We start from the raw sequence: 16,566 nt of genomic DNA, 5'->3' as shown, positions 1-16,566 counted from the left end.
TGCTTCAAAGGAAAGATCCAATTTTCTACTCTTGGCCGGTCCCTCATAAATTGGGGTTCCCCCTAGTCCTTGTTTACATATCTCTGATTCCATAATTGGTCTAGGCATTGCAATTGTTGCATTCCCCCTTGTATAAGTTTTGAAATAGTCAGGTATTCCTCTAAGGCTTTCATAGCATTGTGAGGTGCTTGCCTAACTATTGGTGCTATAGATTGTTGTAGAAGATTATTGATCCATTGATTTTTTTTCTTTTTTGTGGGTACAGTCCAATTCAATCTTCATCCGCACATTGGGTTTGAGCTTGCAAAATGTTTTGTTTTGGGAGATAGGCACTGGACTCTCAATGGGCATTTTATTTTCGAAGAGTGGATCCTCTACTGTGCATGCACCTTCTAGGCCCTCTAGATCACATTGTAATTTTGGTGGCTCTTGTGCTTGGGTGGGCTTTGTCCTATAGTTCTACCACTCTAGCCTACATTCTTTCAAACTCATTAAAGTGCTCCACCTTAGCCTTCTAGCATTAGACATCCTTTTTCTTAGAATACTCTACTACCAATAATGCGTGAAGGATGGCCAAGTCGTTATCAAAGACTTGACCTTCAAATCTCTTTCTCTCTCTCTCTCTCTCTCTCTCCCCTCCTCCTCCCCTCCCTCTCCCTTTCTTTTTTTAAATTTCTTACTGCCACGATAGTGTGTCCCTTCCCTCTCCTCTCCCTCTCCCTCTCCCCTTACCCTCCCCCCCCCTCCCCTCTCTCTCTCTCTCTCTCTCTCTCTCTGTCTCTCTTTGTGGCAATGCAAGGGACTACCCCAAAAAAAAAAGGGGCAGTGCAAGAGCTTCCTTACCCCTGTCTCTCGCTCACTCTCCCTCTCTCCCTCTCCTTTCCCCCTCCATTCTATCTCTCTCCCCCTTCCTCTCCCTCTTACTTCTTTCCCTCTCTTTCCCCCTCCATCAAGATACTTCATTTGAAGGTGTGTGCTTATGGTATGATGTGATGGGTGGGTTTCGACACATCACTGACAAAATTGGATGTGTTGTCTTATAGTTATCAATTATGGCCAATGCATGTATCCAATTATTGATGTCACTTTGGCTATCACATTCTATGGGTTTGAGTTCAAGTGATGCATGTTTGGTGGCTATGGTGGAAGATCTATCATCAATATTTCTTGGATGGGCTTGGTTTCCCTAGTTCCCAGATTTATTTTCACCAGAATCCCTATTCTTGATTGTGATCCTACATGTACCCCAATCATGGAGTACTAATGCCTTCTAAGGCCATGGTCTTCCCAATAATATTTGGTATGTGGTTGATCCTTGGGGAAGATCCAGTATGGTGAACTTCTCCAATTACTTTTGTTGGCACATTGTCAACAATTCCCAATGGCTTCATCTTGGTGTGTTCAGCTAGGCATATGTTGAATGTGGTGTTCCTCATTGGTGGTAGTCCCCATTCTTCATAGAGATATTTGTGAGAATGTTGATGCCTGCCTCAACATCCACTATTGCAAGGTATTAACCAAAGGCTTTATGCTCAAGTAGTATATTTACTTTTTTTATGTCATCCCTTGCACCAAATTTTACTAATATAGCCTTATCTTCCTCTTCAAGTGGTGGGAAACATTGTACCAATTCTATTCAACCCTTGAAATTTTCCCACATTGTAGGACAATTTCTCAATAAGGTTCCAATTGGTATCGTGATGGGGCAGCTAATGAAGCTGGCTAGAGCGGCACCATCCAATTAGGGATGAGTTGCATATAGATCCATTAGCCATGGGTTGGTGGTGGCTTCAATCATCATGTGGATACTATGTGATGCTGGTTCCCTACCCTCTGTTGTTGCTCTTTGGTCTGCCTCAAATTTGTCCTATTCATGTCTCACCCATTCCTTCAAGGAATGATTCTCCAATTCAGCATTGGGGTAGACTTCCTTTACTTCTTGAACAACACTAGGAGTGTATGTGCTTGGAATTACCACACTTTGTTATGGGGTTGGCAAGGCTTGTGTGTCTTTTGATCTCTTTGCTTTCAATGCAAAAATCAATTTTTGGTGTGCAGTTTCCTTATTATCAACCAAACTGTGACTCTCGATGCCAATGATTGCAAGGAGTACATCTGGGTTTGCTTCATTTGGCTATTGATGCTTTGCTCTAAGTGGGCAATCCCTGCATGCAAGCCCAACTCCGCAATCTTAGCACACGAGTTGAAAAGTACTTGGGCTTCCTTTGTGTGGGGCATTCAGCAATCCAATGGTTTTCTCCACATCCAAAACAATTGATGGGTACTCGGTCTTACTTGATTGGCATACACCAAAGTGAGTCCTTCGGCACTATCCATGTAGTACATGGGGAATTCTTTTTCATACTCATATTGCCATTCCAGCTCCTTAGATTAGAGTTGTTGCAATGGGAATGTTGGAGCAAGATTGGGGGCTCAAGGATACATGGAAGATTGGGATTTCTTAGTAGTTGAGACGCTTGTGTCCTCACCGGGATGGGATTGAGCCGTGGCACTTGTGCATTGGGTGTAAAGTTTGGCTGCCTATGCTGTATATAGGAATTGGTGTCTATTGGTATTGATGGGGCCAAGGCTTATGCAACACTCATATTGTAGAAGCATGTGTTTACATCATGGCCTGCAACATTGCAAATGGTACACCATAACCTTGGGAGTTGGGCCACTTATGGTGGATTGAGTTTGCTCCTTAGGATTGGACACTCATTGGCTGTGGTTGGACATATACTGTGGGCACCATACATCCTCTCTTATTGGTTATTGTGGTGGCTCAGAGACTTGCAATTGTTTCTTAATGGCCCGCATCATTTCCTTGTTCACCCTTAAGGCCATGGCTTCCACTCTATCCTCAGTGGTGTAATCCTTTGTAAAAGTGCTTCCCTTCCTGAAAGATCTCTTGTCAAGGTAACTTGATTTATAGTCATCATTGTTGTCAGAGTTGGTCATGCTATCCTTGATTGTCTAGCTACCATCCCAAGGCTTATCGGTTGAAGCCATGGGAAACCAAGTAGCTTTAGTTTCATTGGATTGGTCAGGCATTTCCAACTTTCCAAAGTGTCTTCTCCCAATTTTTTTTGTTGGTTTTGCATTGTTAATTGAAGAAATCTTTGGCATTCTCTATGTCATCTAGTACTTCTTCATTAGGCCTTGAATCCTCCATGCTGCTTGTCGACAGGGAGAGGTTGAATTCTTGGAGAGTGTCGAGGGTAGAAGAAAGTTCTCGAAGGTAGGTGGTTGCATTCAAATTACTTTCATGTTCCATAAAATTACTTTTCTTCTTTGGGATAGACTGAAAATGAAATAAACCATTTTTGAGTAATTTTATGATACATGAAAGTAATTTGAACTTTTCTTTTTTTAAAGACTGAAAATGAAATAAACCATTTTTTAGTAATTTTATGGAATGTACCTTGGGATCATCATATGGAGCACTCTACAAAAGAAAACACATTGGAGATTATCAATGTTTGTCCCAGCCAATGGAGTAGTGTGAAGTATCATCATTATCAGGTGCTTTTCTTTTGGGGACAGAAGTGGCGAGGACTCCGGCTGGGAATCTTTGACATGAGAGGTGAAAGAAGGGTTGCTAAGAGGGGTAGAAGGGGTGAGCTTCTAAAATTTGGGGGTATATTTTGGGGGGAACTATGCCTTCTTTTGGGTAAAGGAGGAGTGAGTTGGTAATAGAGGAAAGCGAAAGAATGTTAAGGGTGAGGGAGGGGCCTAGGAGATTGAGAAAAGAAGAGGGGAGTGCAAAGTGGATAGAGGGAGACATGCATTTTGCTGTTTCAAGGAGCAGGATCCTAAAGTGGTAAAACGTGACAAGGGAGAATATCACCTCTTTGGGTAATTGCACCATCTAGTTTAAGAAGGCAAAGAATTTTGCTTGTAAAGAACCAATAGGGAAAAGGAGATCTAAATGGTTGAGTATATACCAGATCACATGGTCAAACCAAAGGATAGAGGATTTGCTCGGCATGTTTGTTTTCTTTATGAGATAGGTGCACTTTATGTAAAGCCTGAAGACGTTCCAACTATTCTTGACATAATAGTTATCGTCTTTGGTAGAAGAACTGGCATCATTGCGAGTGGCACCTTTTGAACGAAATAAGACCTTCTTGGTGGAACCACATTTAGAATGGTCTCTAGAGTTTAGGAAGAAGTGGGAGTTAAAAAAGTAATTTAAATTTAGATGTTGACGTCCCTAGTAGGCATCTTGCTTGCATTTCTCCATCTCTTTTGAAGAGAGGTTACAAATGAAGGCAAGCGATGGAATGGAAAAGGGTGCGAGAGAGCTAAGGTTATCCAGAAACTAGATTTTGTGATCAACAATTGGAACCTTCATTTCTGTGTGTCTAAGAGGGAGAAGGGGAACACATGAAGCAAAATTTTTAAGCTTTCTCTTGTTGAGGGGCTTTGATGGTTGAGCGAGGGGCTACCTCAATTTGTGCATTCTTCATTGGCTTTATGTGTGTCGCACATGTTGCGCATGTACTCAAGTTCTTGCTCAAGATCCTGTGCATGATGTTTCCATGCATCCAATGAATCTGATGCATGCATAGGTTCCTCGTCCTCAATCGATATAGGTGGCTTCCAAGTTGTCGTCACTTGGCGTAGAGCATCTTCAATCTCTTGACATTGTTGCTTGTCATGCTAATAGCATTCTCGCCATTCTTCCTCAGTAAGTGTCATCAGTGTTAAACTTCTTCTTGACTAATGGTGATCGTTTTCCATTCAGGATAACCTATCTCTGATGGAATATGCCTTCCAGACATAGTTAAGTATGTGCACGGTTCAAAGAAGAAATCACTATGAAAGGAATACACACAAACACAAGACTTATCTCAATTCGGTTTCCAAGCTTTGAAAGCGGCTATTTGTCGAATAGTATCTCTGTGGGCTCTCAAACTCACATGATTCCAATAACTGAATCCACTTTGTAAGGTACAAAGCAAAGCTCGTGTCCGATAGCACTTGTAGACTGCCTCCTACTCTTGTGAACACTTGCTTTTGAGATTCTCCTCTTCCAAAATCCATTGGGTTGCTCCCTTATTTGCACTTTTGCCTTGAAGGATATCTTTATGACTAGGAACTTCAAAGAATAGAGCAATAAAGCGACTTGATCTAGTGGATAGTCACCAATTCATAAGACAGCCTTTCGCACGTCTTTCGGGTTGTATGAGTTTCTTGTCATGCCATTTGGACTCACCAATGCTCCTGCTATGTTCAATCGAATAATGGACAAGATCTTTCGGGATCATCGATCGTTCATTGGTACGTTCTTTGATGATATGATTATGCGTTTGAGAGATGAAGCAGAGCATAGGAAGCATCTTGCGATTGTGTTTGCTGAGTTGCAACCGCATAAGTTGTACATCAATCCGAAGAAGAGAGTTTTTTATGCATAAGATCTATTTCTTAGGTCATATTGTTTCCAAGGATGGTGTTCGTATGGATCCAGCTAAGGTGGAGGCCATTAGGAGTTGGCCACAACCAAAGAATCTACATGAGGTCAGGAGTTTTCTGGGGCTTCGTTCATATTATCCGTGTTTTATTGCCACACCGATGCATGCTTTTCAGAAGAAGGGCACGGATTTTGTTTGCTCTAACAGGGAAAAAAAAGCCTTTGAAACTCTAAAGAAAAGCTTACTTTAGAGCTAGTGCTTATCATGCATGATCTGCGAAAAGCTTTCCATGTTCAAGCTGATGCCTGTGGGAAGAACAATATTGGGGTTATTTTAATGCAGGAGGGCAGAGTGGTGGCTTATGAGAGTCGTATCCTGCAGGATAATGAGAGGCATTTGGGCATTTATGAGAAAGAGATGTTTCCATGCTTTGCAAACATGGAAGTACTATTTGCTCGGAGCTAATTTCACTGTTCTTGTTCCCCATAGGAGTGGTGCTCTCCTTCCACCTCCTATGTATTTATGTATATTCCCCAAAAAGCTTCCGAAAAAAAATCATACAAAAGCCCCTGTGCTTTCCTCCATACACCCTTTTACAAAAAGCCCATCCACCTTCTATAATAGCTGGCTTTTTCTAAAAATAAAGCTTTTTCTAACTTTAGTTTATACACTTAGCCAAGCCACTAATATTCCAAAATTCAATTATGTACATAAGCTTTTGTAATATCAAAAATTAGGCATAAGCCTTATTCATCCCCGCAACACTGGAGTTGCGTCTACGCATCCAAAATATGGCAGATCATGCTTGCCAGATGCCATTGCCCGATCAATTACTCTTTCTTTGGATTCACATGATCAATAGCAATGAAATATTTCAAGCATAAGGTAACCTTGGAGTTAATCACTACAATCAATCAACCTTTTAGTATTATAGCAATGCGAAATCAATAAATCACAAATGAATGGTGCACGCATGCGACACATACCATCTCATGGTGCACCTGATGCTACACATGAATAAAATCATACGGATGTTGCACACATGCCACACATACTGTCATCACGTAAGTGGTGCACACTATGCTACAGTTGCAACCGTATATCCTACCATGTAGAAGCACACATGCATCACTATGGAATAGTGAGCACACATGCATCAGCTGCATGACAAAAATGCTGGATCTCACTAAACTAAATACCGAAGGATTAAATTAATGGGATAATTCCAATTCTTGTAACAATAATTCTCTTAACATAATTCTACATAATTCTAGTGATCATACCATTACTCTATACAACTTTGCATTTATAATTTTTACAACTAGCTTTGTTAGCCAGAGGTTAAGTGTTTATTTTTATTGTGACTCCAATAACAAGGGAGGGGTGATTGTGACACCTGTCTTCCCAACGAAGGTTTAACTGGTTCTCACCATGTTTTTCTTGTTGGATGGTGGCAGTTAGGCATATTCCCCTCTTCAATAAAAGTGATGCTGCCAACAACTCATCAAAGCTCAACTGCTCACATCTCTTTTTTTAATAAAAAATGTTCACCCTCTAGTGATGCTACTTCATTCATAGTGGATTTTCTAGTTATTTTAAAGTTTATCAATAAAACATTTCTCATTCCTTCTCTAAATTGTCTTCTCTTCACTATGGAAAGGGGTGGTGTAATGTCTTCTACACACACACACACATACACTTTTTTTGGGGGTGAAAACTTTGAATGCTTTGTATTACAAGATAGCTATCCCAAAACTAGGAAGCTTAAAGATCACATCAAGAGAAAATCTTTGTGTATGGCAAGTATACATCATAGTCTATGCAGTGAGTTTGCAGATAATCGAAGATCAATTGCTGCAAAAAATGACGAAAGAAAACAAAGTAGAAAAATAAGGATCACTAAAGACTCTGTGGTTTCTATCTTTCTAGAGAATCCGGGGTTGCCCAGTAGCGAACCTAGGTAAAGAACAAACTCAAAATCCGACCGTCAAAGATAGATCCCAAAAAGCCAAAAAAGTTTTCCGAAAGAAGCCTAAGGAAATCTCAATCATAATCTCTTTCGAAGGATGCCCAAGAAGCCCCATGTCTCCACAAACACACACACACACATACACACACACACACGTGCGCACGCACACGAACGCACACCCAAAAGACACACGCATAGAGAGAGGTTGTCTCGTTGACAAGGATTATTGTCTTGCTTAGTGCATGCTAATTAGGAGAGTCTTGTTGACTGAGGAGATTGTGGAGAAGCACCTTTGTATGTGTTAGAACAATGCGAATGGAAGGAAGCTTGATGTTGAGGGATCTATGAATTTTGATGAGGTGTACTTTATCATTTTGGCATACAATGAGGGGTAAAGAAGATCGCATATTTATTTTTCCTTTTGCATGTAACATTTTTGGATTGTGTCAGATAATAATTATTAGGTGGGAACCCCCTTCTGAGGGCTAACCATAGCTTGCATAGTTGTAGCCACGAGGGCTATATCCAACCCTATAAAAGAGGGTAAGTGTTTGGATTCCCTCCACTTTTGAATTTGTAAATTGTAGCATATAACCAATTCCTTATTTTGGGTTATTGGGTTTTAACTTTGGTTATAGTCAACCCTCTCTGGTTAGCCTAACAAAGGCCTACTTGCTCTTGACTTCTAGATCCCTTTATATATGGCGAATAAAAGGAGTTTATATTAGGTTGACTTTTCTCTTTAGTTTCAAAGGTCTCTTTATTTTAACCAAATTATGTTTTTCTTATTTTAGGTGACCTTTCTCCTAGTATTGGTTTAATTATTTTTCTATGTAGCTCTATTGTGATGGGCCTCTCTCTCTCTCTCTATACTTAGCCCTACTTTAAAAGAAATTCACTTCATTTGTTAACTTTTAAAATAAATTCTCTCTCTCTCTTTGTTCAATTTTAGGGTTTATTTGCTCTTTCTTATCTGTAAAACCATATATAAAGACACTCACCCTCCCATAACTCACTAAAGTAGAGGAAGACAAAAACACACTACTTAATTGCAAACCAACTGTTTTTGCATACTTACATATAGTTAGAGCAACCAGGTTTCGTATGGATCTAGTTGAGGGTGCCCCAAACTTGTTATATATATATATATATATATATATATATATATATATATATAAATTCTCATCGTTGCTTGCGTATTTAAAAATGAAACAAAATTGAAACACACCCACCCGTGGTCCTATCGAGGGGCACAATGATGGGCACAGGGGTTGGTCAACTCATGCACACCACCGTCACACACCTAATAGACCACTTAGTTAGACACTACGAGCTATCACCCAAGTTTGCCACCCCTCGCCCAAGAGGTGCCTACTTTGTGGGCGAGGGGCACAACGCACCTTTTTCGCGATGGCTTACACATTGCCAAAAATGTTCACGAGGAGTGAATGCTGGGGATTGCTTGCATAGCCTTGCTTATCGTAGTCACCTTGCCTGCATAGCTTGAGAGTAAGCAGACAGGGAAGTTGGGCAGTGAAGCTACCCCGCTAAGAATCCTCATTGAACAGGTTGGGGGGAGCATTTAATGCTCCTCCTAGAAGCAAAAAGTCCACCCTGTGGTGTGTAACGGGGGGTTTACACCACCCATTCGAACGCCCATAAAAAAGGATGACAAGGATCGTCGTCCTTTGTGGACCAAAAAAACCCATCTGGCATGAGGTCACCCACCCACTCAGCCGCCTGCAAAAATGGAATGGCTGACGAGTTGCACCCATCGGGGGCTTGAACCCCCATTGCTTAACACAGTCCAATTGAGCCATCCACCCCAGCAATCCAATGCTTGTGTAATTCAAGGGCAACCGTTTTTACATCACTTGACCGTTGGGTCGTGTGAACTACAAATCTGGTAGCCATGTGCTCTTCCTTCCATCTGGGCGGGTGGTCAGGAAGATGCACAGCGGTGAGGGCCATGGTTCCGTTTTTTAATGTTGATGGGTCAAGATGCATTGAACTGGGTACTAATTGGTCAATATGGGTTGAACTTGGGGGTGTGTAACCAAGGGTGAGAGGATGGAAGTCAATAGGCCAAAGGGGTATTGGCTGCGTAATTGTAGTAGCTAAAATGTACCGAAATGTGAGCTTGTCCCACTCACTCGTTGCGATTTGTTCACCCTTCTCAGAGCCTGTAAAGTCTAACTTGGCTCTCGTTGCAAACTTTCATTTGCTCTCTGCATTTCGCACACATTCTACGTAAGTTGCAATCCTTTGCTCGTTTGTCTTTTCGGTTAATTAAATCCCAAACCTTTTTCGCATCCCATCACGAGCTTCTGAAATTTGTTCTGTTGATCCTGCCTGCTCATACTCCCAGTATTTTACTTCGATCATATATAGCTATTGCCCTCCCTTCTTCCAACGTGCCATAACCTTTTGAAACTTTTAGAATGGTACTGTCATCTTTCCTCAGCAACGTATCCGTCCCTCTATTGGTTTTGTAATTGTTAGCTGCGCTCTGCTCCACACAGCTCATCCTCTCTCAATTCACATAATGAAAATGAAAGGATTTTCTTGCACCTTTTGATGAATCCGATGGATCTTTCTTTTCCCTATCGTTATTTTAGAATGTCCTGTTTCATTTGGGCACTTTGATAATAGTGCTTGTCGTTGCAGTCCTCATAAACAGAGCACAGGGGCGGTACTCATGAACGTTTCAGCAACAAAGACTGTAGAAGCTTCACCAGCTCCCGTTTCTCCGATGGCAGAAGAATTGGAACTCAATGCTCATTCTGAGTTGTTAGAATCATTCTACAAAATTCCTGGCATTGACAAAGCGTGGCTCTTCTCATCAAAGACAGGTAGCACAGCGGTGCTTTCCCCTTTAAGGTTATCGACTCTGTAAAAGCAAGTGGTGAAAGTAGCTTTGTTTGTCAAAAGGATACACCTGCAAAGCGTTAAATCGGCCCCTTAACAGTTGCAGAGTCACATATTTCCACAACACTAAGACATATAGGCAAAGAATAGAAAATGATTGAATACGCTAGTCCCTGGCAGCAGGAACTGTCATCTGCTCTTAATAAATATGCGAGCTTGCAAGCATCCACGGGTAATCCTCTTACTCTTGCATTCACTTCTTTCGTTTTCTGCTCTTTTTGTTCCTAAAATTCCCCTTGTAATTTTGCATCCACCTTATCCTGAAATTATTCAACTACTTTGTGTTGAATTGAGTCAGCCACTTGATTATCCATCTTATTCTATATATATGATCAACTTGCGTATTGATTATTTCATTCAAAGTAGATATAAATTGAGGTTAACGAAAGGCAATATATTATTGTATGGCTTCGTGAACATCTCGTCCTTTATTCATCATACCTTCTTGATCCATTTTTGACTCTGTATGCATGCGTGCCTGAGCTCCCTGATTTCCTTCTGTAGCTAAAAACTTTATTCCCTTAGTTCGAGAGTACTCACATTTTAGTCCAGCTGCATAGGACTTGCTTGTTGTAGATACGGATGTCATTCTGAGACGGGTTACCATCCAAAACCTGTTGGTGTTGCTATTGTCCCTGTGTACACTCCGTACTTGCTGGAAATTGACCCCTAAATCAGACAGGGGTCCAATTCAGGGCTCCCCCCTCCTCCCCCACCCAAAACAGGCTGCCTACCTTCCAGGCTGATCGTGAGCATGTTTCCTGTATCCAACACCTACCATGGTTCACGTCTTTCCACTTCAGCCCCGATGGGTTGAAATTGTTGGACTAACAAACAATTCAGGTGGAAATGCAGCTCCGGATGCTGCCATAGCTGAAAAACTCTCACAAAAACTACTAATCGCAATTCACTCCTTTCAGCTCCAGGCTCTTGAGCAAATTGTCTAGAGGTATCTGACCTACGGCCTTTAGATGTCCCTTTTGGCCAGCAGATTCCCTATGCAGGTTTCCCTAAGCAAATCGGATCCATGATTATTCTACCAAAGCCCGAGGAGTGCTATAATGGGCTGACACCAAATACATGAAAAAATATTCGTTTTCTTCTGCCTGTTAAGCCAAAAACGAAATTCTCTAGGCTTCGTGAAAGGCGTCTTTCCAAACATATGCTCAAACCACTCTTAGTAGATCCCCGGCTAAGAGTTCAGCCAACAAAAGGATCAGATGTCAGGCTCACCTCCCAGCTATTGACCCAGAGCATACTGAGTCACCCCCAAGTTGAAGGTTTAGGGATACTGCCCCTTAGGTAGAGCGCGTTCCATAAGTATTACCATGACCCCCTCGAGGGTTATGCTGAACTCTGGACGGCTTACACTGAGGAGTCCAGGCACCACGATGACTGATAGCCAAGTAATGAGGGTCAAGCCACTTTGTTACATCTTGGTCCCACTGAAATGCTGGTCTGAGGCTATGGGATGCTGCTCATGACTGTGGCTGACTGGAGAGGCTAGAGAAGATAGGAGGGAACATTGTTGAGGCTGCTGTAGAGGTTGAGGCATCCGTCGGAAAGGCTGAGGTGGCTGGAGCTGAACTCAGCTCTAGGGCTGATCCTGCTGCTGAAAGTGACGGTAGTACTGCCACTGCTGCACTAGGTTCTGCTGTTGCTGATGGCATTGCTCTTGTTGAGGCTGAAGTTACTGCTACACTGGCTGCTAGGGAGGCTGCTGCTACTGCTGGAGTTGATGGATCTGAATGAGGGAAGAGGCCTCTTTTATAGCCCTGAAGGCTCCTGTAACTGCCATATCGTATGTGCAAGGTATGGTCTTACCCCTACCATTGGGCGCTACCCTGCATCCCTCTTTTCAACATTGGTATCAGAGCACCTTCTTGGGCCTGTTGTTGTCAGGAGATTTGGTCCACTTGGGACACCTAGGACATCTAGGTAGAGACTTGGTCTACCTAGGACACAGGTCTATGTGACCCCTTGTATGTTCTCATGCAAGTACACTCCATTGGAATCTCAGCATGTTGTCTTTCATTCCTTTAGTGCTAGCCTTCGTCATGGCTGAGTTTGCCCTTCACCTCCGGAGTGCCGACAGAAACTCAGTACGAAGACTTTGTATAAATGGATGCTCAAGTATGTGTGGGTGTGTGGATTAGTATGTGTGAGAGCATACTTTTATACTATGGTCTACACCCACTGTTGGGCACTGATGACGTCAGTGGGGATGTCATAGTAGCTAGTCCCTGCTATGCATGATGGAGTTTATGGTTTTCAATCTTATGAGTGACTCTCGTGAGATTGAAACTGCACTTTGTTGTATTTTTAGAGGATGAGTTTGGGAATGTTCCTGCATTCATCTAGTTATAGATGTTGTCTTTCATTCCATTGCATCCAACAGTGGTATCAAAGCAGGTTCTTGCTCTGGCCTGCCGTCCCCGCGTGCACACCTTTACTTCAACAGATCTTGTGACCTACAGTAGCACATTGGAGTAAACTCACAGCTCAACTTGTAGATTGAGCTCCTGCGACAGCTTCGTACAGCCCCGTGCTGCTCCAGCTTAGTCCCATGACTGTTTGTTGGATTCTGCCTTGCATTTGCAGTTTCAAAGCAACCTACTGTACTTGCGCCTGTTCTGTGACCAACCTGCTGAGTTTTCAGCTGCTTCCAACAGCTCCAATCAGCCCACGACCTGTTTGTAGCTTCAAAAATGCTTCCATGCACTCCCGCACCAGTCGCGACCTGTAACAGCTCTATTTCAGCTCCAAAGCTGACTTTTTGAGTTGCCATTGCTGCAGCCTCAGTTCATTTTTTAAAAACCAAAAAAGGAAGCTTCTATTAATGCTTGAAAAACACCGTACAACTCATATGCCAAAAGGAGCTAAGGAAGGTAAGTACAAGAGAAAGAAGTGGTTGTCAGAAAATAACCAGCCTGTTTCCTAGAGAACTCAGCACACTGCCTAGGGAATCTCCGGAACAGGGGCTAACAACTAGGGTGGGGTTTATATCCCCAATGGATATCCCGGTGGAAGTGTGTAGAAGACGTTGCAAGCCAAGCCTTGCATAACTGCTCTTGTCTTTCAACATTGCTCTAGATCCTGGGGTAACATGATCCCAAATGGCACGCAAAGTAAAGATAATGTCCTGCCAGATGGCAACAAGGATAGCAGATCGAGTGATCTATGGACCTCCCAGCACCTGACTACTCAGATTTTTCGGCAGACTGAGTTTCTATCAGCACTCCGAAGGTGAAGCGCAGACTCAACCGTGACAAAGGCTAGCACGAAAGGAGAAGGCTAATAAAAAAGTAGCCCACATTCTCTTCATTCAAGCTACAACTGCTTGTGAAGCCTGTATGATTTCATTTAGTCTCTCACAGACGAGCATCCAAGCATTTGCAATGATAGCCTTGAGGCTTTGACATTTGCAGAGCACATTTCTTCTTGGGGATTTTTGCAATGGCAAACAATGATTTGCTTTGAATGCATTCAGCTGAGGACAAGCTTGATGGCACCAACTATCCCTTGTTGTTGTACATGGTACACCACTTGTTGGTTGCCAATCAATTTTGGGGTATTGTGCAGAATTAGAGGTCAGACCTACCTCTCAGGCACATGCACGTGCTGCCACCACACCCACTACGGGTGGTGCTGCTGTAGCTACATCTGGATCATCTACCACTGCTACCATAGTGCCTCAAGTTCCTTCAACGCAAGATCAGTTAGGATGGGATCAGAGGGATGCACAGGCACCTGCCTTAATTGCCTTATCTTGGAAGGGGTTTATTATTCCCCATATTTGGTCTTGCAAGACAGCAAAGAGTTCCTTCCACGCAAGATCAGTTAGGATGGGATCAGAGGGATGCACAGGCACCTGCCTTAATTGCCTTATTTTGGAAGGGGTTTATTATTCCCCATATTTGGTCTTGCAAGACAGCAAAGATAGCATGGGATACATTGGCCGATCTTTATTAGGTTCGGAATGAGTCGAGAGTTGCCTTTTTGTGCAGGCAGTTGGACAATTTCAAGATGGAAGAAGGCGACATCATGGATGCATATCTCACAAAAGTCGAGGACTTTAGAGAATAGCTCATGATGAGATTGTGCCAGATTCTCATGTTGTGTCCACCACAATGAGTGGCCTTCTTGATTCTTTTCAGGGTTTCGCTAGGATGTTAAGGTTAGTGGCCACAGGTAACCCCCGACCACTACAGCTTAGATCAGCTTGTCACCTTAATACTGCAGGAGGAGCAAAACGAGATCCTGACCCCCTGCACTAACAGGGTGCAGTGAAGGTGAATGGGGAAGTGAGAGAAAGCCACGGAAGGCAGGGGGAGATAGAGAAGGAATAGGGGAGGGAAGTAGAGAGAACAAGACTGGAAGTACACAAGTGATGAAGGAAGCAAGGAGAAGTGGATTAGACGTCAAATCAATAGCCCCTTACAATCCTTTTGGGTTGACTTATATAGTCCCCCACAGTTCCCACATTTCCCCTACTATTCTCCCATCTATTTCCCCCTTAAAATCCATCTTTTTCCCACCTTCATTACACAGGGGGGGTAAGTACATGTCCCGTAATTTTCTATGTCTTATGAACTTTTTGATTTTGTAGTAGCTTGGGGCATTATACATTAGTGCACAGTGCTATACAGTCCCAAGTGTTGGTTGGATGTAATCATGTGTGCCAACTATGTGCTCAATAGAGCACCCACACGGGCATTGGAGACCATCACTCCTTATAAAGCATGCACAGGCCGGAAGCTTGTGATTTCACACATGCATGACATGCAGGTATTTGGTAGTTTGGCATATGCAAATGTTCCCTCACAGTTGAGGCACAAACTAGAGGATAAAGCAGCCAAATGCATATTCATTGGTTACATCTCACAAAGCAAAGGCTATAGGTTGTATACAGCATACTGTAAGTCAGGTCTTGTGCGACAAATAAATGAGGCATCCAACAGCCTGCTGGTAAAGAGTGATATCACATGGTGGGCTCCCATCATGAGTTGAGAATTTGAAGCCAGGGTCCACTGGAGTAGAGATTGGCTTGCAATCCTCAAACTAAAAACGATCAAGGAGCTGTCCAACATACTTGGACTGTGACATCATGATACCCCCCTCAACATGAGCAAACTGAATACCCAAATAATAGTGGAGCTATCCCATGTCTGACATTTCAAAAACCTGCTGCAAATCAGCCTTGAAAGCTGCAATATGCTGAGTATCTGGGCCCGTGATGAGCGTATCATCCACATATAAAATCAGCACTAAAAAATCAGTTCCACTCCCATGGACATAAATAGTGGGTTCTGTGGGGCTATTCTGAAAACCAAGAGATAGTAAGTGTGCATGAATTTTAGCATACCATGCCCTGGGTGCTTGCTTCAAACCATAAAGGGCTTTTCTAAGCCGGCATACCTTGTTTTCAGAATTAACAACCTCAAAGCCAGGAGGTTGTGTGACATAGACTTCTTCTTCCAGATCCCCGTGAAGAAAAGCAGTTTTGATGTCAAGTTGGTGCACTTGCCAATGATGATGGGCTGCAATGGCAATGACACATCTAATGGTAGTAATCCTGGATGTGGGAGCAAATGTCTCCTCAAAGTCAATGCCTTGTTGTTGGGCATACCCTTTTGCAACAAGACGGGCTTTGTGTTGATCTATACTGCCATCAGATTTCCTTTTTAATTTGTAGACCCACCGGGTACCAATGGCATGCTTGTCGAGAGGGAGATCTACTAATTCCCATGTGTCATTTTTGGCAATGGATTGTAACTGAGCTCTAAATTTGTATGATTGGACTTATTCTAGTCTTACAAAGGTATATGTAACTCAGCTCTCATTGCATCCATCCACTCTTTGCTGTCAAAAGCATCTTTATGGCACAAAGGCTCTTCATTGCAAGCTGTAGCAAGGAGTGCAAACTCAAGAAAGTGACCATGCATCTGTCTATTCCCTGACCTTGTCCGGGCAGCAAAAGGCTGATCTTGTTTGCTGTCCCTTAATGTATCAAGAAGCCATCTGGGAACTTGCCTTTGTTGTCTATTGACAGCTCTTTCTTCAATCACTGCATCATGAATAATCATTTTGTGTTGGAAGAGAAACCTGCAAATCAGCATGGGGTACTGGCTGATCATTGCTTGTTGGAGGGCTTGCAGGAGGCTCATGTTGCTGGTCAAAGTCCCCTTCTGAGGAAGGCAGAGGTAACCAAGAGTCAAAGGCATCAAACATATCAACTTCTGGCTTAGCTTT

General features: G+C 42.8%; 1 protein-coding gene across 4 annotated transcripts in view; it reads left to right on the top strand.

Annotated features, from left to right (window-relative positions):
• Positions 1–9,466: 9,466 nt before the first annotated feature.
• Positions 9,467–16,566, top strand: part of AARE (acylaminoacyl-peptidase-like protein) — a 141,125-nt gene continuing 134,025 nt past the window's right edge. For 2 of the 4 annotated variants that reach the window (XM_087384567.1, XM_087384566.1), the window contains exons 1-2: positions 9,467–9,636; positions 10,054–10,238. In XM_087384567.1, coding sequence (XP_087240693.1) covers positions 9,509–9,636; positions 10,054–10,238 — 313 coding nt within the window. In that variant the 5' untranslated portion in view covers positions 9,467–9,508. Of the gene's footprint in view, positions 9,637–9,748; positions 9,831–10,053; positions 10,239–10,354; positions 10,487–16,566 lie in introns of those variants that run through there. The other 2 variants (XM_087384568.1, XM_087384569.1) reach the window with 2 other exon arrangements.

Source organism: Dipteris shenzhenensis, chromosome 14, assembly GCF_047967505.1.
Source record: "Dipteris shenzhenensis isolate YYH24624 ecotype China chromosome 14, Dip_SZ_1.0, whole genome shotgun sequence".
In the NCBI taxonomy this organism is placed as follows: Eukaryota; Viridiplantae; Streptophyta; class Polypodiopsida; order Gleicheniales; family Dipteridaceae; genus Dipteris; species Dipteris shenzhenensis.
This window is presented reverse-complemented; position numbering and strand designations above follow the sequence as displayed.